This window comes from Mercenaria mercenaria, chromosome 18 (genome assembly GCF_021730395.1).
Source record: "Mercenaria mercenaria strain notata chromosome 18, MADL_Memer_1, whole genome shotgun sequence".
In the NCBI taxonomy this organism is placed as follows: Eukaryota; Metazoa; Mollusca; class Bivalvia; order Venerida; family Veneridae; genus Mercenaria; species Mercenaria mercenaria.
Window position 1 is genome coordinate 51828412 of NC_069378.1, and position 26756 is coordinate 51855167.

Sequence of the window (26756 nt, forward strand, 5' to 3'; positions counted from 1 at the left end):
AGATCGCTATTTGATATTAGTGTGATGTTACAGACAATAAGAAAGGTCCATACTGTTCACTAAAAGACTACCTATGACGAAGTGTTTGTGGAGACAAATGTACAACATATTTTGAAAATGAGTCCCTATTCAAACAATTGTTTGTAGAAAATGGCATTTATTTCACATATTTCATAGGGATAGCTTACTTTGAAGACGTTTGTTTCTTTTTTCATTACAGTAGTTTAATTTGCATTGACGATCTGACACAAAATCACTAAAAGCAGAAATCCCTGTTTATTTTCTAAAGTTGCAAATTCAATACTGTAACAATAAATGGTATTCAGCTTAATTACCTCAACATATCAGTACTGAATGGCTTGAAAATGTGAATGAATCTAACTTTAACATTTCTGTCATGCTGATTTACTTTTCAAGCTGTAACACACTTTACTTACACACTTTATATATAAAAATTGTAGCCATGGTAATAATGTTTTAATTTCTTTCTTCCAATATGTAAGCAGTATAGTTTGAGTAAAAAAAAAGATACACAATTTACACATGTAAGAATTGTATATAATAAACTCTTTCTTTTGTAACTTTTCCATACAAACATAAATGGCAGAATGTTGCTTATATGAGCCGTGCCATGGGAAAACCAACATAGTGGCCTTGCGACCAGCATGGATCCAGACCAGCCTGCGCATCCGCTAACAGTTTCTCTAATAGCAATAGGCTTTGAAAGTGAACAGCATGGATCCTGACCAGACTGCCACTATGTTGGTTTTCCCATGGCACGGCTCATATGGTAACATGATGAAACAACATTGCCACTATGCAGGACTACACACTCTTATACAGTCGTAATTCGTTTGAAGGTTAAAACTAATTTTGTTAAACAGACTTTATGACCGAGAACCTATATTTTTTGGATGTAAAATACAAAATGTATTATAACGTTTATTAATTTTTTTTTTTAAACGTTTGGTTAAGCCAAAAAAAAAAGAAACTGCCTTTGCCTTTTATTTTCATTCTTTTCACTTTTTCACTATTTGTTTCTTCTGCTTCTGACTTCTGGTTCCATTCCTGACTTTTGCCAAATTTCGAAATTTCCCTGACAAATTCCCTGACTTTTCCCTGCCCTTGAAAAAATAATTTTTCCCTGACTGTTCCCTGACTGTGGGAACCCTGCTTTTTGTGTCGAGTTGCTATAAAACCCAGGTCACTAGTTTTTATGCAATCCACAAACAAGGCCAGTCTATATCCAAGAAATTAGTGAAGGAGTTAACTGTGCTTGTTTTTTGCTTTTTATCAACCTTGATATCGATCATGTGAATTTAGATGCTTTCCAAAACCATTTCATATACGTTCTCTAGTCTGTTAGCTTTTCACCAAATTACTGTTATATGCCCTTAAAAGTATCATTCTTTCCAACAATCGGTAGATTTTATGATGATCTCTATTTTGCATAAATCATTCCCTATTTTACTTATGATAAAAAGTAAGGATCTGTTTTCGACTTCACAACGGAAGCATTTCTTTCACCGAATTATTGCTTTGAGAACTTAAAAAGTATATTTGTTTTAAACAATCGGTTGAGTGTTTGATGACCTTAGATGTGCTTGATTCATGCTCTATTATACTTTTGTTATAAATTATAAAAACCAGGACCTGTTTTCGGCAATCTGACGTAAGTACTTGATCTTCTAAACGAAGATCTGAGAAGCCCAATTGATTCACATTCGTCTTCTGTTGATTTTGGATTTCCAATATTGCTATTTTTATTTTCGCAAATCTATTTTTATTTGAACCAATCAGACGACTTGTTCGAATGTCAAGGAGTAAGAAAATTGTGCAGTCATTCCGTGGCTCGAACCCGGGACCTCTCGCTTACAGAAATTCCTACAGACAGAGCTAACTGGCTATCTGATACTATACGTCATAAGAATTGTATATATGGAAAACCAAGGCTGATATAGATTTTTTATTCTTACAAAATGTTGTAAGTAAGCCTTCTGATTGGCCAGCGAAGAGTCGTCAGAACGATGCTATCAATAGCACGTCTTCAGATTCTAAGCGTACCCTAACAGGAGGATATGTACTTTAGTCAGATTTTGTTTTCAGCTTCACCACGGAAACATTTCTTTCATTTTAATTATTGCTATGTGAGTTTTAAAAGTGTATTTCTTTTTAAAAATCGGTAGATTTATGATGACCTCAAATTTGCCTTAATCAGACCCTCACCCCCCCCCCCCCCCGCCCCGCCACACACACACACACACCCACCCACCCAATTATGCTTATGATCAAGGTCAACTACGTTGAGACGAATCAAACTGTGTGACCAACTATGTTACGATTTATCCGACAAATCTCCTGACGTCATTTATAATGTCTAAAAACATTACCATGGACTTTTCAGACATAGGCTATTCAGAAGAGTTCGCGAAACTGCAAGCGCGAAGAAGTTTTGTATATAAAGTAAACAATTACCTATGTTTCATGGCAATGCAGACAGTACAGCAAACTATGTTATGTTGTCCACAAAACATCTTGATTATTTCTCCGTGATGTTCCTCGCACAAATCCGTCGGCAGATCACTTGTACAAGATAACTTTTGTTGTCTTGGACCTTGTTTGAATAGATTCGACGATTTCTCAAGAACTTTATGGTTTCTTGTGAATTTGTTGTGGATCGACACACATCTTTGACAATAGAAGATCTGGCAATCAGTACACTGAAACAATGCTTCCATATGTTTGCCGTCTTCGGAACACGGAGTACATGAGAAATCATGCAAAGCGTCAGATGCATCGATTTGTGACATTCCAAGTTTTCCACCCGTTGCCATGTTGTATGTCTGTAGAATGATAAAAAATCCTGATATGTACCTGTACAGTTTACTAGGAATACAAAAGCTGCAACACTGCTAATACATTATGCTAGTAAAATGAAAATAGCTACATTGACAACTACACTGTGGCTTATTTGCTAATGTGTTATGCAAGAAAAAACGGAAGTAGTTTAACAGTTAATATATCATACTAAGAACAGGGTGTGGATGTTTTTCATCTGCTGTTTTGAAGCGGGACGAATGTTAGTTGCTGTTCGAAATGGTGATATTTTTTTACTTTTTGACACACTAGAGGACAATTTTTTCAGTGGTAATCAAAGTAGATATTGTATTAAACAACCAGCCGGGGTACTACCAAAATGTGGTTGCTTAATCGAGTAGTCTTTCAATACAATCTTCAGTTGTAAAAATATTACTTTAAACATATTGAACAAGTGTCATTTCATTGAAATCTATGATACGTCTCTACAATACCAAAGCGACAGAGAGCTATATACGATTCCCTTTGTCATTTTATAGCTTGGCATTTAAAAAAAAATCTGATTTATACCGTGAAATGTTTGTTTTGGTGCCTGTTTTCTGAATACATGTTTGTAAACATATTCACAATTTAGGCTGGTGTGGTAATGCTCAAAGGGGAGTTTCGCACACAATCACTGAAGATGTATGTTTTCCAGATAACTATTTTCTGGGGCCGGTTTTATGTTGTCATTTGTGGAATTTGATAAAAAAGTCAATGTACGATGTTGGCTGAATTTATATTATCTACGATGGAGCCCAGTCGGTGGACATATAAATTATCTTCACCCGGTTTTTGGACAGACATGTTTGCATTAGTTTGTCAAAAGCTATTGAAGATGCAGTATCGGTTCATGACGAAGAAAAATAATAGTAACCATGTATGACAATTCAATTTCCGGAATGTTTATAGTTAAGGAAGGGTGCATAACCTACCTAACTAACTACTTATCTATCTATTTACTTATCTATCTATCTACTAAGTAAAATGCAATATACAAAGAATTATTAGTGATGAAGACCAATCAAAGCTGTTTATATGTAATTATATAACTACGTTTAAAATAAACAATAAATGAATATGAATGCAAAAAAAATGTCAACTACATCTGCAAAATTCATTGCCCGGTTGCAAAACGAAACGGTAGTTCGTTTCTAGAATTACTAAGCGTATGAAGGATTGTTACTTTTTATTTTTTATTTTGTTTACAACTCAAGCAAAGAAAAATGTTGTGACTTATAGGTTTCAGTTGGTGTCAGTACTACAAAACAATGCTTGATGGTCGAAGGATGAGTAGGCTGTCTCTTTAAACATAATATTTTAGTGATATAACAAATTCCATTTTCAAGAAAGCAGTCATTTGTAAAGTTTTATCTTGCAACCTTGTCAATATGATTATTATCCGGCCGTTTACTTACTTTGCCCTTTTTCAAATTATGTTTCCCTCACCAGGGTAAGTCGTTATCTCATGTTTGATGACAGCAGGAATGCAGTAATTAGGAATCGGTTAATACATTGAATTTCCATTGTTCTTTACTTACTAGGTCATTTATTTTGCCCTTTTGAAGAAGTTTCTACCCTTTCTATGGAATTACAATTCATTTTTAAGCTTTTTGTTCGACTTCGTCCCCTCAGATTTATTCCCCCCCCCCCCCCCCCCCCCCCCCCCCCACACACACACACACTTTTTATAACATTTCTACTGCTGCAACATTTAGGCATATTTACAGATGGAACTTTTTCATTTTTACAGCAGTAGTTTTTTACAGCTGTTACTAATTTGTATAATTCGAACTTTATTTACAGCCAGTCGTTTTAAGCTGTAAAGTGAAATTTACAACTGTACAATGAATGTTGTTGTATAAAGCCTACAGTTGTAAATTTTAAAAAAAAATCATGACTAGTTTTAAGCAAAACAGGTCTTTTACAGCACAGTCGTAAACAGTGAACAAAGTCTTCTTCATATCTAACCCCTGTGACATTGACATTTTTGGTACACGTACACGGTTTTAAGGTAGTTCTGCACGTTTGATAAACCGGAAGTAATGGTGTAACGTGATTTATCCGGAACAAGTCCTATTTTATGAATGTATGGCAAAAGGTGAGTTTATTTATTACAAGGGCAACGTTGCTATTTTTCTAAAGTAAAAATATGGTATTCAAACATCAAACGCATTAAATAATTCCGAAAATGCATTAAAACTAGCTTGGAATGCGCGGATCTCTTTAAATGTAGGCAAATATCTCAAAAACAAACATGCGTACAGTCATATACATTTTATTTACCATATTGTAGGCCGTATGTGTATTTACAGTTGTGGGACTACATGGTAGAAAAAATTCTATTCGCGAAAATTTTATCAAAACTGTGATTTTCACATAGATTCCTATTATGAAAACTTGGTTGAGGTTGAAAAAAATTCACATATGTCTAGCAAACAATCGAGCACATTTTTTTTTATTTTCCGAATTTTCAAAGTGAATTTCGAAGATCAAAACATCGGGGTTTAATCAATTTCTACACTATAGAAAAAAAGTGACCCGAAAGTGCAGAACTACCTTAAAACCCTAAAACCTAAAAAAGGTGTGGTTACCATAACAACCATTAAAATCCATAGATCACTTGTGAAGTTTATGCTAATTAACCTGGACCCATAAGAAGTGTGTTTATTGGGCACAGCTGCCAAACAAAGCATTAAGGGTGTTGTTTGCATCATTATTGCAACATTATGTAATTAATTGATTTTATGATCTATGATCTACGAAGCTCTGTAAGTTGGTCCAAGTGTAGATTTTAATGACAGACTTTGATGACTTTTGTTTATTTTGAAAATCCCTTTAAATGATCCTTTCTAGTCTTTCATTTACCTTCAATTAATAAAACTGTCCATTTGTAATAGTAAAAATATTTCTTTTCTGTAGTATCACATGCTGAAAACAGCTGAATTATAATAATGTTCTAAGGTCTTAGGTTTGTAGCTTTCTATTTTGAAAAATGTTTATCACAAAAGTACGAAAAATGTACCATTTGAAAAAAAAAAATTAATTTTAAAAATAAATTACATTGGATACTAAATGGTTGAAATAAGTAACACAGGTATAAATTGTTCATTTTTCTCAAATACCCTGTATTGGGATAGTGTAAAGTATCTATTGAGTGTATTGGTTATCAATAATTAATACTGTTGTATATACATGTATATGGGGTAAAGGGTTAACAGAAAGCTGTCTATCAATCACCATGGACAGTCTTCATGTGAAGTTTTGCAATTTTATATTTTGCATTTTGTGCATTTTTTGCTTCCAAAAGCTCTCGTGACAAATTTGGTTCCTGCAAATATCTAAACATGAAACAGTTTCATAGTATCTGATGTCATTGATTTGAATAGCCTTTGCAGTATCTGGTCTTGAAACAAAACAAAATCTCCTAATCAGGGCCATTTCTCAATAGATTCTGCACAATACATTTATAGATAGTTACTGTTGTCTCCTGTATGATCCTCACAAACAGTATGCGCTTTTCTCCGATGTGTGTAGCACTTAAATCAGAACTACAACCCTATTAACCACGTGCAAAATGTTTTCAGACTGCAAGATTGCTGACTTAAAAATGGATTCTTTAATAATACTGTTTTAAGTTTAAAGAGACAGCCTATTTAACCATTGACCTAGTATTCAACCACGTGTTTTCTAGCATTGACACTAACTAAAATATGTAATTCTTTGCTTAAGTTGCAAATTAAAGACGAATCGTTTGTTTATAGTTACAATCCTACAATCATCAAGAATATAAGGACAGGATGAAGAAATATAAATGTTGATATTTACAGCCTTCATTTGTATCGTTAAATACCACATTATAATAATTATTTGAAATTTAGAATAATATTTTTTTTTTAAAAATTCCAATGTGTAATATGGTTAAGGATGGACTCAAAATTGTTGTATTTTCTGGTCCTTTGTAGAAGTAAATTAGTCTGACTGATGACAAAAAGTTCAAATACTATGACATGGTTCTTAGGTTTTCAAAATTTGTTGGAAAAAAACACACACACAAAGTGCCCCCATTTGCACAAAATTTGGGGGAACCTAATGATGAGGCTACAACCAATCTTAATAAAGATATACCGGTACAAAAAACAGCTATTCATGAGAAATTGTTTAAATATATTTTTAATTTAGCTCAAGTGGCACTAAAAGGGGCGTGATGTCCCCATCTGAACAATTATTACAGCAGAACTAATTATAAGGTCATTTAAAGGTATTTCTATTGTGAGCTATTGTAATCCTAAAATGGATGGGCCAAGCTGAAACATACCCATTTTACTAAAGACAATGCAAGCCTGCTACAGGTCAAGTTTGGTGCAAATCTTACCAGTAACTTCAGAGGGGATCTGCAGAAAGGCGTGAAATAACAGAGACGACAGACGGTGATCAATCACAATAGCTCAGCCCGAATACTTCATGCACAGGTAAGCTGAAAAGACATATCAGTAGAACAATCATACAAGAAAAATGTCGTGAATCTATGTGTCGTGCAATGTTATTTTGGGGCTTATGGATCTCGACGTCGTTATCGAGAAAATGCGAGATTTGTTTACGTTTTTTTGTAAGCAATTCGACCTGTAAGCTTAGAAAAAATTACTTGTAAACTGTCAAAAAATGATTTGTCAATACTTTGAAATAATGTGAGACTTACAAAAATCTCCAGCGACTCTCATTTCGTGGTTTGCAACCGGTGACATAAATGTATGACACTCTATTTAAATGCAAAGGTACGGCATTTAAATCATCGAAGTTGTCTCTCATTAATATCAAATCGCCAATTTTACGGATCGCAAACTGTTACATGGTACCGGTTTACTTGTCTTTAAGCAGTGAGGCCAATATTTACGAATCAGATTTAGTCGTAAGAAATAGTAAAAATTTGCAGCCCGTTATACTTAATCAGCATACAAAACCAATGATAACAGAGTAATACCACAGTCACACATACGGCGCAAATAGCTACGTCGAGCTACGGATAGAAACGTAGTAACCCGTATCGATCCGTACCTGAGCCGTACGAATTGGTACGAATTGATACGGCTTACTACATTAAGGTACGTCTCAGGTACGTTTCAATACGGGTTGATACGGATTACTACGTTTTTATCCGTGGCTAGACGTAGCTTTCCGCGCCGTATGTGTGACTGGGGTATAACAGAAATTTCAACAAAAAATTGTTGTTCACCTATATGTGCTATGCCTCTTATCTCCGCCAATGCGGTCTAATTAATGTAACGGTCCCTTAATGCTACAATATATTTTTGTTTCCCCTTCCAAACAACCCGATACCTTTCTCTACCCCACCTCCGTTTTGTTATCTAAGATATGATTCAAATATTCTTGTTATTTATTTTATATAAATTGATAAGTAATTTTACACAGTTTCAATATGTTTTTGTACGAACTTTGACCCTAGATGTGCATCTATAAAAGCTATACAAAATAGGTTAAAGAAACTATTCAACTATTCCAAGTAAAGGTATTTTTGCATCTCCTTTGTATCTTCCGTAAATCACAAAGGGATATACTGAATATGTCAAAACACTGAATAAGGAAGATAATTTTAGCTGTGTTTTATAAATCTTTTATAAATTTTATATAAATTGATAAGTAATTTTACACAGTTTCAATATGTTTTTGTACGAACTTTGACCCTAGATGTGCATCTATAAAAGCTATACAAAATAGGTTAAAGAAACTATTCAACTATTCCAAGTAAAGGTATTTTTGCATCTCCTTTGTATCTTCCGTAAATCACAAAGGGATATACTGAATATGTCAAAACACTGAATAAGGAAGATAATTTTAGCTGTGTTTTATAAATCTTTTATATACACCTGTTAAAGTGTGGCTATACCTTTATCATAAAATCAACATATTTCCAACACTGTATATATCATATTACAAATCAACCATTTTATTGAAATTTTAAGATGCATTTACCATATTTTATATATTTAATTATTTGTGTATGTTACTACTTTCTTTTACTTTATACTTTTTCTTCCAATAATTACATAACAACACCCTCCGCCCCCCCCACCCCCCAAAAAAAAACCCCAAAAAAAACAGGTATTCATTAATTTTATGCAACATAGTTTACCTTTTTACTTAATATCCACCATGACAGCTGAAAAGTTGCAATATGGCCTATAATTGTGACGGTGTAACGTTAAACCCAGCAAAATCATCTTTACGACAAATTTATTTTAAACGTGTAATCAGATATGCGGAGTGACCTTGTCATCCAACTGTAGGAAAATAATCGTACATATCAAACTGACAGGGAAACATGTGGCTACCTTTAATTATTTAGTATTATTAGTTGGCAGAAACTATACAACCAGGTGTCATCAGAAACAAAAGTGGGTACACAACTTCAGATGTTGATAATAAATGTTCATGAAAAATAATAGAAGTTTAATGAAATTTAACCAATTGTTTAGTTTGTTATGTACAAATAAATAGATTTTAAAACAATTAAAGCGCATTGACTCTGAGGTTGTTTAAGAAATCCTGACGAAATTGTATTTGTCCTACTACATTATGGTGATCTGAATTCAGTTAACGTTTCATAGCTAGTTTTATTCGAATATTCCAAACTACATTTTAGATATGGCTTCGGATGGACGGACAACGCCAACATTATATCCCTCCGCCTTCGACGGGGTAAAATAAACCACTTCAGTTTCTAACTTATACATGTTATATCTCCTCGGTTATTATGCAGAATTTGAAAATATGGCAATTCTTCCACTCATATTTTCAAAAAGACATTGCCGCTACTGGCAAAAAAGGAATAAATATGGTAAAAATATGATATCACTAAAATTCTATTCTGTTAGATATGACTTCGGCGAAAAAGAGACAGGTACACTCTAAGTCATCCTAAGTGCTTGCATTCTAATGTCAAAAGACCTCTATCATTCGAAAACAACAACAACAACAATAGTAATAAAATCCCATATAAAATACTTGCCAAACATTGGCAAATTTATCTAATCTATTCTTTAAAAAGAGTCCATCCACCACCTACTTTCAATATATTTTAACGTTGATGTGGGAAAATTCATGCTAGAATAATAATTGCACATATCATTTTCAAAAATGCAGTTTCAAAAAGTGTTTATGTAACACAGATTCTTCATACAAATGCAAGCTAGTTTCTTAAATATTTCCGATTAATGTATTAATTCGTATTTCGCGGCCTTTTTTAGATTGGGCTGAGTCATTTTAATTTGTTACAGTGTATGATTTATAATAGTTTATGATAAACAGTATAGCTTACCTAGATTGAAACCTGTGTAATTATCCAGGATATATCCGTTGGTGTAGTGGAAGGGTATCTTCTCCCACTTTCTTTTCGAGACACTCCCTTGAATTTGAACTGTTAATCCAACATTTATATTTCAACTTGTTCATTTAATATCCGGTTAAAATGGCAGGATGTACCCGGTCATGCTTCAAGTAGCTGAGGTTATAACGCATGATAACATATTTACTCACCTAAAATGTTATAATTGCGCAGTAGCTACAATTCATAATTTTTGTGCAACATCGTTTTAATAATATCTATCTCAAATTACGAGGATGCAACTGAATAAGCTTCGGAAGCGCCCTCTTACGCGGACAAATAATAGATTATGTGGGGGCAAGCATGGAATCTCTTTTTTATTCGTTCACTCTAAATAGTTTTATTATTTCACGCTATGTACCCGGATAATCTTGACTCTGTTCTGTGACCCAAACTCAGTGCCAACATGGCGGATGTAAACGCGGTACAAATTTGCTTTCTATGTAATTTCGATGTATAAAGGTATGTTTCGTTAATTATATCAGTCTCCATTGATAAAGTGTATATTTATTTCAAAAATTATCATGTTAAATATATCATTTTTGTTTTTGTTTTCAGGTGGAAAACTGACGAACAAGGCAAAATATTCAATGAAATTTTTTATAAAACATATTTAAAAAATACCTACTTAATAAAAACCAGATTTCTAGTTGATAATAATCGAACTCAGTTTACACGCGGAATGGATAAAAATCTTGGAACAAGAAACATCTAACTGACTAATGTTCTGTAGAAATGAACGGGTTCGCATGTACATAATGTATGCTAAACAATCGCATCGACTAGAAAATATAGCATTATATGTATGTGCCTATTTTTATTAAATTGTACTGCTTCTTTATCAGTGACAGCGTGTTTTTTTCAGGACCGCTTCATATGTTATAGATGTGAGGAGACATGTGTTATAGATTTGAGGAGACATGCACAATGACAGAGATACATGTAGTTACTCACTGTACACTTTACCATGAAGATCGGTGTTTCAAATATAGTGAGATTGTGCTGTGAATACAGTGGGAAATATGGAAATCGCTCAAAAGTATATCCAGATATAGAGGCAAACAATTTAAAAAGACAAAAGAACCCAACTGTTGTCAAAGACGATGTAGTCATCGTTCAAAATAGTGAATGTGGAACAGAAAATGTGAAACCCCCTTTAAAATCTAAAAGCATAAAAAACAGTCAAACTTACCCAAGTGTGAATATTTATAATCGGCCATAGTTTAAGTGTGTATATTGTGATGCATCTTTTGACAGGAAATGAATGAACATTGATGTTTGAAACATCGTGAAAATGATTTGAAATACCGTGAATTGTGTTTGGACACAACAGGGACTAACAAATATGGCTTAAAATCTAAATTACAAGATGGAATTAATTATTCCTTCCGCTATTAAACGGAGTGGCAAGGAACTTCTAGTAAAAGATAATATTGTTATTATCCGCCATTAACAGAGTAGCCATGGGACTGTAAAAACACCTGTATAGTTACCTGAATACACAGACGGAATGCCTGACGAGATCGACTTTGACACACAATTCACAATTCAGTGAGAACATTCTTAGCACAAATAAAGGGGCATTATTAGAGGAAAGAACATATTCACTAATCATTGCCTGTATATAATGGTTGTCCTAGAAATTCGCAAACATTGTTGATTGTGTAGGATGCATTAAATAAAAGAAATCACATAATGTTGTATCAATGAATTATCGTATCACTGTATACTATAAACATAAATATCCTCTGGTCTAGTTATTGTTCACATCTCTGTTGTTATAAGAAGTCTTCAAACTTTGTCATCAATTTTACAAGATGCCATATTTACGCCTATTACAGTAAAACTATTTTGAAAATATTAATATCATGCAAATAGCAATGTTTGCAAAATCTGGATGAACCCTCGATATAATTCAAAATAATTTATATCAAAGCACAATTTTATAATGATATAAGAAATTATTTCATACCACAGATGTCTGAAGTTCTGTGATCAAGCTTAACTATAACAATTTGACATTTTTCAGACAGCTGTGTAGGGGAGAAAAGTGGGGGATGCATGGACTGACAGGTGATGGGTCACAGAACTTCAAGCACTTATGGTTCATACAAAAGCACGGACTAACAGCTAGGTTTTCATTTTGTTAGGTATTTATCCATTTTAAGTTCGTATTTATCCAGCACTGTTTCCATTATTAGTCAGGAATTATCCATTAATTCAAACCCACCTCATAATCAATATGACTTTAAAGCTATAAAAAAGAATTTTAAACTTTGATACTGTCATACATTATACAGGTTATTATGGCTATTAAAAGTTTTACGCTAATATTGTACACAGTCATCAAAACATGAAAAAGGATAATGAACAACATACATCGTCTTTCCGTCAGCCATGCCAGCACTGAGTTAGGGTCGCAGAACAGAGTCAGTGTTATCAGGGTACATAGTGTGTAGTTTTAATAGTAAAGTTGTTACAAATTAAAGCTATACTATGTGCACCTGTGACGGAGTTTATGAAGCCGTCTCCTCTTTATTGAACAAAAGTACACCAGATTTGGAAAACAGTTTTCCCAGTAATAAGTATTCCATATGACCAAACTGCGAACCCAATTTGCAGATTTGTGTCTTTACAGATATATAAGAGTTTGTGTCGAGCCTTGTACCACAGACATGGGCAGACAATATTACACCATGTTACAGTGCGTCACGCTTTATGAATGATATTCTTAATATGGACAATGATGTATTGGCTGATAATTTTTATCTCCGAGAGCTCCGCATAAATAAAACTAGCAATCCGAATACCCGTACCACTGCCTATAACTATAATTTCGCCAGCTGTGTCAGTGCATTTATAAATAAATCAGCTTTCTTCGCTGTGTCTGCGAATTTTGTGGAGTTCGCAATGTGATAACAGCCTCCTCGTGTCTTTCAACTGCAATAGCACTGGCTGGCCAAGTATACATCTTTCAATCCCTAACATGGCAACATCAAATTAACCATTCTTTTGCTGCGAGCTATTGAATTCATTGTCATGTTAGCTTTTTAGGAATTTTTATTTTGGCTTGGCATGAGCTGTATAACATGATTTTGACCTTTATTCTATTGCAACTGGGTTACAGTACAAGTGCGCGCTGAAAAGACGAACCATTTGTTACTAAGTCTTAAACTGCATTGTTATATCAGATGCCACAGGTTAAATACAGGACATTTAACCGTATTGTTGCCCAAAACAAAATTATTTGTTATATTTTCAAAGTCTTCAGCAATATATCATTGAGTAAACTTCTTCTCCCGTTGCTTAGGTAAGCTGAAAAATCTTAAGTTTAATGAAAATATTGACTATGCAAACAACAACAATGTGCAAATTAAAATGACAAATCACTATTCTATCATATATGTAAGTCTTTATCCATTACTTTATCCAAATATAAAGATTTCTACAGTTCTGAAGTAAATCAAACCTGCAAATGATTTATACAAATTAAGAACTTAATCGAGTAGTTAGAATTGTTTGGGTCACTAGCTACCTTGAATCTTTATTTAGAAAATAGGAAGTTTGTAATAGCTCGTCTGAAACTTACGTCTGTGAAATTTATATCACCTAAAGTTTTTTGTTTTTTTTCCATTTTTTAAACATGAGCTATGAACTAAGATTTTCACTTGATCATTAACATTGCAAGGATTTTAGAGATATTCATGAATCGATATTGAAAGCCCAGGAATTTTCAAATCGTTAGAAAGTGCTGAAAATTGACTCCCCATTAGCAAAAAATGAGAGAAGTCCTCACGCATACATTTAGATGGGGTGACCCCTGCGCGTGACCCCTGACTATATACCAATGCAACTCCCGTTTTCAAGTTTAGCCTGTTTGCTTTCATTTTCTTTACTTCCGGAAAAAGCTAAAGGTCATCTGACGTTATTTTCTGTTTTATCAAAAACATACGTATGCTTGGCAAGATCGCATAAAAAAGTGCCGGAAATCCCAAGGATATGCCGCTGCTTTTTATATACCGCACACTATCTTCGTTATAAACGTAATGCGTAAAATATGAAACAGAAATAACAATTATTATAAAATGACGAAAGATTACACAGAGAAGAAAAAAATATCAAGATAGCGAAACAAATGTAAAAAGAAGTCACGAGACATTTCATAATATCTAAAAGTGTTGCACTTCAGAGCCAGTGTTGCACTTCAGAGCCACTTTATATTTTTTGTTGTTGTTTTTTTTTTTTTTTTCTTCTTCTTTCAAGCTTAATGATTTGAAAATTTATGTTCAGTCACTCTAATAGGTGTATAGGCTAAGGAATCAAGTTGCTTCTACATCATAAATAGTTTAAATCCATGGTTAAGCTAAAGACTTTGAATCAAGGGTCCACGAGCGCGACGTATATATTACAACATTTGTTAATCAAAATATTGATTAGTGAAAAATATTCATCGTTTACTTCAATAGAATGATGCCGGTAAACCGACACCAGTAATTTGATTCACAATCTTTTTTTTTTCAAACATGTTCTCGTTTACAAAATTTGTGTAAGTGGCACAATTGAGATAACAATATATTCATGAAGTATCTTTTATCAATAAGTAAGTCACTTATGGCATTTAGAGACGTGACAAATTATGTCTAAAACTGAATTAATTTGATTACGCATGTGAAATTTGTAAATGTTGTCTCGATCAGATAAACAGGTAGACCTTCAAAACGTGCAGATAAACATTTTATGCCTACTTCAATGTAAGTAAGCCGATATCTTCAAAGGCGTTCATCTATTGTCAAATGAGGAAAAAAAAATAAACTCCTTCTAAATTTTTAGGAAAATTTCTAATTTTCTAGGAAGCGAATCGCGCGCCACATCATGGTTCGTGGTAGCAATTTATTAATGGGTTTTAAATAATGCATTCAAGGACGCTTTTTGTTATGGAAGGAGGAATACTTCTGGGAAATTTAGTAACATCATGTTTCTTGCTACCATAGCATAAATGGGCCCGGTCATCGCTGTAAGAAGGAAGGTTGAATATAGATGTATGAATTACATCTGTCATATTTATATGACTTTACTTGAAAAGTATAATATAAAGGCACATGGATATATTTGTGGTCCGAGACTAATATACAGCACAAACTACAAAAAAAAATCCCATAGAGAAAATGATTGAGGAAAGTAAAATGTTTACTAATAAGATTTAGTTAAAGTCAAATATATCATCAATACCTTGTGTGAAGCAAGAACGAGGAAAATCCAACACATATGAATGGTATACATTGTATTCTACTTGTGTCCGTGCGTGCATGCGTATGTGTGTAAAAGCTATAATATTGTGTCTAAACCCGTTTTCAGTTATCAATCAATTGTAAAATTGCAAGGGAAGTAAACTTACAGATAACTGTTTGTAAGTGCAAGAATTGTCATTCTTTGCGGACAGCAGCATTAAAATAAATATTCAAACTTGTTCAGTTATTGATATAAACAAAACCTTCGAAATTTGGTCATTTGAAGAGATTAAAGCAATACACTGTGAAGATCTGTACTGTGAGAAGGTTAAAACAAAGAACTTACTGAGTCTAGGTAAAGAGTTGCGCCATTTGAGACTTGAAAGCCAAAAGCGACCCTACCGACACAATGTCTGGAGGTAATGCGTTCCAATCTATTACTGTTCTTGGGAAAACGACTCCTTCCTGTAGTCGCACCTGCATGATTGAAATTGATAGAAATGTTCATGCCCGGTTGTAAATTGATGTTTGTTCGCGGATATCACAAGTTTATTAGATTCATCAATTGCTACCATATCATGATATTTTATGCAGCATACACAGCTGTGCTTCATGTCAACGTGTTTCAACGAATTTCCACTGAAGATGTTAACATATCTGTAACACTAGACCTGTTTCCGCGCCGGTGTAGAACGTATCTGGCAGCCCGGCGTTGAAAGATTTCAAGACTTTGAAAATAGTTCTTGTAGTATGGGTCCCACACGGAACTGTCATACTCTACATTCGGTCGGATTAATGCCTTGTACGCATTCTCCTTCACTTTGGCTGCACCGATGTTCAAGTTCATGTAAGATCTGATGAGTGATATTTCAATCTAGATTTTTAACTGACGATACAGATTCCAAAGTATGTCCATTTAAAGTATACTGATGTTTAATGGGTGAACGTTTGCGAGAAATGGTTATAACGTTGCACTTTTCCAGGTGGAAAACTATTTACCACGTTTGTTCCCAAAACGCTAGTTTATCCAATCAGATACTGTTTCCGCATCCGACGTAGATGTTACAGTCATATATGCAATGGTGTCATCTGCAAAGTCTGAATGTTAAGCCTTCAGGCATGTCATTTATGTAAAATAAAAATAAACTTGGCCCGAGAACATTTTCTTGAGGCACGCCGGATTCCACGTTTACTGGATCAGAGGAAACTCTTTCTACGATAACTTACTGCGAGCTATGTTCTAAGAAACAATTTATCCAAGTATTTATTTTACCACGAATTCTATAACGGTAATCTTATTTACTAGTAAGGAATTGCTCACTTTATCAAACGTCTTACTGAAATCCATAACAATGACGTCAGTTTGTTTTCCATATTTCCATGTTTCAAGTTATATTATCTACAAATTCTTTACGTTGGGATTCGCAAGAATGACCGCGTCGAAATCCATGTTGGAGCGGATGAAGAATGTTATTTCTATCTGCATGCATCATTATATGACTGGTAACTATACGTTCCATGATCTTACAACTAGTCTGTGACACCGGGCGATAATTTTTTGCTTTATAACGTTGACCCTTCTTAAAGATAGGTGACACATGGGCTTTCCTCCAGGCATCTGGTATAACTCCTGATATCAATGATTTTACGAAAATTTCATGGAGTATTGGTGCAGATTCATGTAAAAGTTCTTTTAGTATCCTGAGTTTCAGATTTTCCGGCCATGAGGCATTCTTATGAGGTGGGGGAAACTTAGATTTGCCCTTGTCCGTCGGTTTGTCCGTCCGTCCGAAGCCATATGATATGACATGATCTGGAATTTTTGAATGATACGTGGTAGAAATATTAACTGTGTTACGAAATGCCAATGAAACCTTCAAGTAAAATTTAAAAAAAAAAAAAGACATTTAATAAGGAGGCCTCTTTTTATGCCCACTTACACAAAAAAGAGATGATAATGGCATGCAGCTCAAAACTAAATTTGTACACTAATAAAGTTGGTAAGTAAAATGCCTTTTGATATGTAACAAATTTGTTCTGTAAAGTAGTATGCTTCGTAACACTGCATAAGAGTTGGGAGAGGCACAGTGAATCAAAGCGTTATTTATAGAATAAGTCTACATGCGACATCGCGAAAGTAACAAATTCCAAAATATAAATTCTGACTACAAAATATAATTATTTGTTATTCATTATTTGGTATAAGTCAGGCAGCTGTAAAAAAACTGTTGTTGTTTTTTTCATCCAATGGCAATTTTCACCTGGCAAATGTGATTATACTCTCAAGCCTTTAGAAACGCCTCATCGAAACATTTGAAATATTTGATTAAAGAAAATTTTCGTACTGTATGTATTTTTGAAACACGGAAAACGAAACAAAGGAAAAAGTGGTAACTGTTCTGTGCTACACGAAGCGTTGCCACCGCTCGTATTAAGCTCATATTCGGATTAACGTTATTTGAATATTCAGAGTTTTGGTCGTCAGGAATGAATATCGAATATCCCTTTAAGTCGTTGCATCGTTAAAAGATATATATATATATATATATTGAACAGTATTCACAAGATAACAATTTAAATTGCTTTTTACTTTTCAAAATGCTAAGATAGGCGAGGTTGACGTGGTTTAAGAGATAATTTGCTTCGGGTCAAAATAGAACCCTATATCTCAGCTGAGATGTATGGCAGACTTATGGACCGGACACGCCCTGTTAACTTCTAATCTTAAAGTATGACCTTGACCTTAGAGTTAGTGGTCTGTGTCTTGCGCATGACACGTCGTCTCATTAAAGTGAACATTTATGCAAAGTAATTGCAAAATCCCTTTATGGCTGGTAGGGTTATCGCCCGGACAAGAAATTACACGGACGGACGGACGAATGCACGCACAGACAAACACACGGACGGACAGTGCGATTTTTATATACCCACCTTCGGGGGCATAAAAAGTTGTTCATAAAGTTGCAATATACTTAAACATGTAAAACTAATTACTTTTTGTAAATCGCGCTGTATTTTGTATAGCATGAATGGCAACACGAGCTCCACGTATACAGGTAATAATAGTCATGCTCAAAGTATCGCAAATAAAACCGCAGCATTTGATAAGATCTAATAAATAATAGTAAATGTATCAAGGATATAAGACGAAAACATCCAATATGTAAAATACTTGACTTCCGAAGCATATATTTTACTTGATAACGATAAAACACGATTTTTCTATACATTATTTCTTAATTATCTGTTAATATATCTGACAGTGTTTTTGTGTTAATTGACAGAGTAATATAATGTGGCCCAGTGGTTAAGGCGTCCGCCTCGGGACCGGGAGGTCGAAGGTTCGAGCCCCATTGGGAGCGTTCGTTCGGGGGAAGTTTGTCATGGGACTCGTTCCGAAAAGGCCGGTTCGTGAGCCGCGAGCTAGCTAAATGAATGGTTACCGACTTCTATCCGCCTGGCGCCTGGCATAGTGGTAGGAGTTGGGAGGTAATTGGTACGCACAATATAGGTGTCTCATAAGCCAAATTGGCTGGCCCTTTCAATAGGATTGACACTATAATAAAACAAGACCTTTACCGTTTACTGTATATTACTCCTCGTGTATTAATTGACAAAACAGCAAACATAATATTATTTCTTATCTATTAGTCGACAGAGTAATATACTGTATATTACTTTGAAGATTCACCTTTTTGTGGTATAGAATAAAAAAACATATACAAATAACGCGTACCGTTCAAGCCACGATAAGCTATTTGCCTACTGATTTCAGAAAACGCGTACTAAAAGGAAACACGGGAAGCTCCCGGGATTCTATTATGCTTTTCTACACCTATCATTTATAATTCACGTAAAATTTAAGTTTTTTTTTATTATTCAAAAAGGAAGTAATATATGGCTTTAAAATTTAAGGGTTTTTTGATGATTCAAAAAGGAAGTAGATTCTAATTTATGGCTTTAAAATTGATAAAATCTTGTGAATACAAAATATCAATACCGTATTTATATTATTTTGATTTGAATTATAAACTTCGCCTACTGCCTTTGTGCAGGTAAAATGGGGATTTATTGTTCGTTTGATGTATTCTCATCGAACAGGAAGATCAATTCGTCTACCAGTTTATAATTGAATACGAGGAATAAAGATTAGCGTTAATCCTCTCATGTTATTAAAGTGTATTTCCGTGAATTAAGGTTTGGCACAGTCATAACTGTTTCCCAATCTTGTTTTGAGCAACTAAAGTATAAAATAAACATGCCTTTCTTTAGAAGAACTTAAGTGTCCACACAGTGTAAACTGTCCTGAAAATGATTTCTTTTCTTTCAACGTGCGCAGTATATACATAATGTTTAATGAAAACACGGCTTTCTTTAGAAGAAGTGTCCCCATAGTGTAAACAGTCCTGAAAATGATTTCTTTTCTTTCAACGTGCGCAGTATATACATAATGTTTAATGAAAATACGGCTTTCTTTAGAAGAAGCGTCCCCATAGTGTAAACAGTCCTGAAAATGATTTCTTTTCTTTCAACGTAAGCAGTATATACAGAAAGTCATCAATCTATTTATCTACGTTAATTCAACATCTGACCAATGCCGGTTCAATAGATACTCAAGTCCTTGACCAACTATCAAGTCTGTAGATATCAACCATTGGCAATACAGGATGTAACAATCAGCAATATTTTTTCTACCGAAATTAAATAACTCTTGGTTGACTTCAACCTGAATTCAATGTAGAATTAATGTTATTTTAACTTTAAAATCAAGGTTGAATAATGCTTGAAGTTTCAGCGTTGTTTCAACTTTCAAAGTCAAATATAAATCAACTAAAATTCAACGTTGAAGTTCAAAGTTGTTCAAAGTTGATGTGCCTAGCGGGTTTGTACTAATTATATACACTTTTATAAAAAAGTTCAGAACATACTGAAAAGGGACACTTGATAAACAAGAGAACAGAAATAGTGAATGGTGTTATGAAAATATACTGTACCTAATGGCCGAAGCGAATTACGTTTCAGGAAGTTCATATAGGGAAAAGTAGGCCACGAATTTAAACCTCTCTATGGTGAAATAAATGTATTTTCAAAACAAACCGTTATTATTGATTCTTCCTTATCAAACTGGTATATAAATATACATACGACAGGCATTCTTCCGCTTACAAGTTTTGAATCTTAATTAGTATTCAAATGGCCGGGAATAATTTAGACATACTAACATGTGCAATATGTCTAAACAGTTATACAGAGCCAAAGATTTTAAATTGTTTTCATACGTTTTGCAAACCTTGTTTGGAAGGCTTAGTAAACAATCGTTTGGTTTTAGCGAAGGAATTTAATTGCCCTCTCTGTCGAGAAAGGATTAGAATACCAGAAGGTGGGGTACAGAATTTTCAGAGAAATATCTATATAAGAGATGACTCTCGCTTAAAAATCGACTGTGAAAGGTGCAGCAAGGAGGCAATTCATCTTTGTATCAATTGTGGACATCCTTGTTGTGAAAAATGTAGAAAAGACCATGTCAGTAGTGGATATTCAAAGCATCAAAGAATAAAGAAATTGTCAGAGTTGAATTTGCCCGATGCACTTAGAATAAAACAGAAAACGTTTTGTTCAATTCACACAGCAGAATCAGTTAAGTTAGTGTGTTTGGACTGTAACAAGACGCTAATATGCTATTTATGTGCATCAACGGAGCATAAAGATCACAGCAAAACGGACATTTCGTCTGCAGCAGCCGAAGAAAGGTCACGTTTAACTTCAGATTTGAAAGATTGTGAAGTATTTTTGGAAAAGTCGAAAATTGAATTTCGACAAAGAGAAGAGAGTAAGAAAGCTCAACTACTGGAGATTGAAAATGACATACGTGAACTTGAAAGGAAAAAAAAAAGGCAGTTATGTCTAGTATCGAATCAAAGTTCAAGCGCGATGTGCAACAAATCAAAACTCGTCAATCCACATTCGCAAGAAAAGCAAACCGGTCCATTAATACAGAAGATAGGTCAATTTCAAACTTTCAGTGCGAATTGGAGAAATTAAAAAAAGAGGACGAATTAAAAAACGACACACAATTTTTGGAACAAATGAAATTAAAACCGCTGCCGAGGAAAATAATATTAAAAGGCTTTTTACTGGATTCAGAGTTGGAACAAATTAAAGAAAACATAAATAAATGGGACGCTTGTCTACAAGACATGAAACAACTAAATGAAACAATGCAAATGAATACCATGAGAAGAAATACATCTATTCGTCCTATGTAAACGCTGGATCGTCAAATACGTGTTATCAAAATACACTAAAATTAGTAGAAGTTGAAAAAGGATTTGCCGATTAGCATGGATACTTATATATACAAATATATCAATTGTGTACAATGTAAAAGTGTAACTTCTCTGGGGTAAATTCTTCTAGGTATTTTTTATATAGATGTTGTTGCTACGGAGAGATTGTAAGAAGTTTGTTAAAATGAAAGAAAATATCTGATTCTATAAATATGTGTTTACTTGTCAGAGGTGGCATTATCTTGTATTATCTTATATTTGTATATTAATAGTTGTTGGGGTCAGGATACGTCATATACCCTGTCTTGAGTACGGCACAACTATACATACACCTACAATGCGCTTGTCATATTACGCTATACATAGCGAATGCCTTTGAAGTTTCTTTTTAATCGGTCATCAGGTGCGATAAAATTTAATCATATTTGGCAGAGATCAGGTTGTATCTGGTTTGTACAGATGTACACCCGAATATAAATATTCTTTGTTGAACAGAGTTTGTCTCGTAAATTAAGCAAAGTGATGAAAAATGAATGTCAGCTTGAAATAGTCGTTATTCAAAAACAATACAATACGATTTTAATTTCTGTTTATAACATTATTTAAACCCATTTTAATTCCATACGGCCATTTATTTGTGGAGACAACTATATTGTTGTATACAAACATGTAAATACTTTAATGCAACAAAGTCAATACATAGATATCTATTCTGATGTAAAACTGTGGCATAGTTAACCCGTGCACGGTAGCTAGGAGTTTGTTGTGCTACGAAACAATTGTGAAAATTTGCGTTTAGACTTTGGGAGAGTTTAATGCGGCAGGGGCAAGTTTATTTTGTAAAATAGGAACATGTATTTTAAAACTGGTTATTTATGATGTTTATAAAATTAAGGATTCCTGTGGGCAAGAATAAATCAGTGCTTGAATCGGTTCAGACAACCGAGTCTAAAATGTTACCTGAGGAAACGGAAGTCAGTTGTAAACGCCAATAATTCAAATTGACGGCCACTTATACGTAAAAAATGACGAATCTTTAAAGAACATCAATTCATGCTACAACTATTTTTCATGAAAATTATGTCATCGATTCACAAATAAAAAGATAGAAAATAAGGGGTTGAATTGTTTCGTATAAAACGCCAGTCAATGCTGGTCTGCTGCACTTAAATCGCATACTTTCTTTTATCCGCACACTAAATATTTATTTTTCGCTTTTATCTGCAAAACATGTCGTCGTTTAAACCATTTCATTTCGCACAGAAAGCATCCTAGCAGTGAAAAAGTGTGATTAAAGCGCCGGTCGTGCAAAGATGGAATCGTCAGAATCTACATTCCGCTATAACACGAAAACTTTTCTTTCATCAGAAGGAAGTATTTTGATCCCAATAGAATAATGACTCCCGGCAGTTATTTAAAAGGTATAATGACTTAACTCTCCCTTCTGAAGGGAAATAACCGCACTTACAATATGTTTATTTGCTGATGTAGGGATAACGCATGTTTTTTTTCGTGTTATAACAACTGCAGAATCCAGAGGGATTGGTTGGTATCCGAGCCCGTTAGGACGGTTGTACCAATGATTCCCGAGGGTTTCTGAAGATGTTATAACACGAAAAGAACATGCGTTAACGCTATTCTAACATAAAATGCCTAAAAACAGGTATATGAATATATTGTCTTTCAACATCGTTGAATTTCCATGAAATGCGCGGTAAAGTCTACGTTTTTTTTTACGTTGACGTCATTTCCTTTGCATTGTCCGTTTTGGAACCGTAATACGTTTACGCGTAGCCACGGAACGCGCATATGTATGAAGGTAACAGCACGTAAACACGAGAATCTCTCTGTTAACACATTTTCTCTTCTGTTAAAACTCCCCCGAAAAGTGACAATAACAGCAGTTTTATGCTAGAATCGTACAGTAACTTCCTGCCAGGTAACGTTACACTTGTAACTGGAAAGTGTACAACACAAAACTGATGATGATTGAACATTATACATTTGCACTTTACTAATATGCATTTACGGATTCTTTTGTATCGATGTGTCACTTGCATCAAAAGACATGTTTTGCTATCTTCCATAAATATACTTAATATGAACAAATAAATGCCAATATTAAATTAAACGATTTTGCTTTTATACAAGTCATACATGTACTTTCTGTAACGCTGAACCAATTAAAATCAACATGACTCGTATAGATCTTTTGTTGGAGGAGCGGGGTCTCAAAATCATGATCCCTGGTTTGAAGTCAAACAGTGTTACCACTGAACCACTGCACCAGCTCTGGTGTCTACGAATTAGATAAGACGAAAGCGGCATCATATTTTTTCATCCTTGAAAAATGTGACTCTAGCTACACTTGGTCGAAGTCTTCTACAAATCAAAAGAAGCGGCATCTTCTTAAGAAATTGTTCCAAAGCTCATTACTGATGAAAAAGGTCATTTGATTTGAATAAATATCTTTTGCCGATTAGCTTTGTTCCAGTAAGTGAATTCAACGGTGTTTTTCTGGCACCAAGGGTGATAGAACAAGCAAAAGGAATCCTAAAAGCTCCATTAGTTACAAATATGGCTAAAATGGTCCTGTCTTTAAACGAACCGAGTCATGTAAATCAGGGTGTCCGGTACCTATATTTAATTTGTCTTCGTTTTTAAAGTGGTGAAAAGGACCAAATTTCATCGGACCCTTCAACAAATCATTTCTATTTCAATATGTCCCTTATTTCTTTTATTGTAAAATTTATATCAAATATGACAGAACTATTTCTTTGCGCATGCATGGCGCCGAATGGTAGGTCGTTACGCTCCTTTGTACCGGAAATGGTAATTCGTACTGCGGAACAGTTCATTTTTGGCAAAAATAGTGGCGAATTATTCTGCAAAGCGAATAACCAATCAGTATGTAAGCCAATAAATCAAGACAGTTTTGCAAAGTGACATTTCGCTTTTGATCAAATTTGAAAGAGCTACAATTTCTGGCTCATACATACCATATCTCAAGAACGGTACACAAATAAGTGTCAATAATAAAATGATAAAGTCTGATAAATCGCTCTATAAATTTTTACGAGGTTAGTAATTTGAGATTGACATTGTTTTTTTTTTTTTGTTTTTTGTTTTTTATTATAACTGAGCTACATATAGAATTCAGGGAAAATGTTATCAAAGACGAACAGATAAATCAGAATGTGCGTTTATCATGTTTCCATTAATTTAAATAGTGGGTTTTTTTTTGGGTTTTTTTTTTTTTTTTTGCATATCGGCAAACATTGGCTCAGCAACACAAATACATGCACGCTCTCATGCAGTCACAAACACATAAAGTGTATACGCGTAGGAAAGAACAACATAGTGAGACACCGCCCTGTGATGGCCGGAGGCAAACGAAATTGTGAGTACCCAAGGTCACGCATAATAAAAGGAGAGGGAGTGTAAATACAAGGGTGCGATGAGTGGGGAAGCAAAGAAACATCAACAATAAAGAAGACAATATATGTAACAAAAGACCTTAAACAAGAAAATCTGGACACTGCCTTTGAACGGTACGTAACCTATATTAATGACACGCGTAAACTTAGGACATGTCAACATATACATAAATAGGGTTGATCTAAGGTACAATCGACAAGTCGCCGTCTGTCAGTCAAACTCATCTGTGATCTAATCAGATATCGATTTTAACCTTTAGTCTGCTAAATTTCTAAAATGGACTGAACCATCATTTAATTGGGGCAATAGCATTTATTATTTAAAGGGATGGTAACTGAAAATGTACTGACTGAATAGCGAACAGTGCAGTATGACGTTCCATTGGGTCAGAAGCCTGAAATCGCTCGAGCGTTTATTAAGGGATGTTAACTGAAAATTTACTGACTGAATAGCGGATGTGCAGGATGATCTTGGTCTGCACTGGCCGCAAAGACAGAATCACTTACTGCCAGGAGGCTAAAGGTTTAGACTATAATCAAACTTTAAAGTTATTAAAAATGTAGCGCCATATTCAATATATTTATACCATTTAATCTAAAGTCAACTTTGTACTGTAAATCTGTAAGTGACCACTATATGGCGAATGCAAAACATAATTAGTGCAGTGAGGTACACATTAAATGTAATAATCATAGCTGAAATGTAAAATCAACGACTTTCAAATAAACTAAGATATACTGATCTTCTGAATGAACAAGCATTTTTCAATACGTAGTTTTATGGTCAAATGAAAAGAACTAAATTGGGCGACAACATTTTTTCGCAGAAATTTAGAGATTTTTTTCTTGAAAAAAAATCTTGAAATACTGAAAAAAGCTTTAAGTGAGCGCGAGCGTTTCGGCTAGCATGTTCTTCTTTGGTTCACTGGGTCATCTGTGGTTTCTGTTTCTTCTTCAGTCTTGTTTGCACTTCAAGATGTCGGAATAGAGGTCCAAGTTATAAGCACTAAACCCGCAACCACTGGCACCAGATCAGAAAGAAAATGCCTCTGTACATGTTATATCCTACCCCTAGGTATTCTACAAGAACCATGGTCGTGAACGGGAAAATATACTAACCCATTTCAATCGCGTATTTCATACCTAAAACACGCAGTTCAGTAAATGTGTACTATCGATATTAAACAATTAAAGCGGTAATTTATCTTCCGTTGTGTACCGGTCACATTTCTTCAATACTTCTTATCTTAGAAAAACAACGTGTAGTTTACCGTAATTTAAGATACAGAAATCGGCATAAACAAGAAAATATCGGCAATAAAAGGTTCTTGCACTTGTGCTATGCAGTTGTAAAAATGCCAACGAAAGACACCATTTACGCCCTACCTCCTGACTAGTGTATTGCCAAAAATATTACATGTTTTTATTTCACCATAGGAACGTAAAACACGTGATAAAACAATTCCATGCTTACCGATCCGATTGCATGCAAACAATTTGTTATGTAATTATCATCATTCATTTTATCCGATCTAATATTGCAGAT

At 34.3% G+C, this 26756-nt stretch overlaps 2 protein-coding genes across 5 annotated transcripts in view; one reads left to right on the top strand and one right to left on the bottom strand.

Annotated features, from left to right (window-relative positions):
* Positions 1–26756, bottom strand: part of LOC123538389 (uncharacterized) — a 62174-nt gene that overhangs the window by 21475 nt on the left and 13943 nt on the right. Inside the window, exons 1-3 of one of the 4 annotated variants that reach the window (XM_045322459.2) lie at positions 10193–10332; positions 7232–7333; positions 2476–2843 (exon numbers count right to left, since the gene is read on the bottom strand). The exons of 1 other annotated variant lie outside the window; for it this stretch is intronic. In XM_045322459.2, the coding sequence (XP_045178394.2) occupies positions 2476–2834 (359 nt within the window). In that variant the 5' untranslated portion in view covers positions 2835–2843; positions 7232–7333; positions 10193–10332. Of the gene's footprint in view, positions 1–2475; positions 2844–7174; positions 7334–10192; positions 10333–26756 lie in introns of those variants that run through there. 2 more of the 4 variants (XM_045322460.2, XM_045322461.2) reach the window with 2 other exon arrangements.
* Positions 20659–23894, top strand: LOC123538585 (E3 ubiquitin-protein ligase TRIM56-like). Its single transcript, XM_045322795.2, has one exon. It carries the CDS (start codon positions 20680–20682, stop codon positions 21526–21528), a length of 849 nt encoding a protein of 282 aa, XP_045178730.2. The 5' UTR covers positions 20659–20679; the 3' UTR covers positions 21529–23894.

Coding starts and splice junctions, on each gene's coding strand:
- LOC123538585 (XM_045322795.2), top strand. CDS start 20,680: ATGGCCGGGAATAATTTAGACATACTAACATGTGCAATATGTCTAAAC.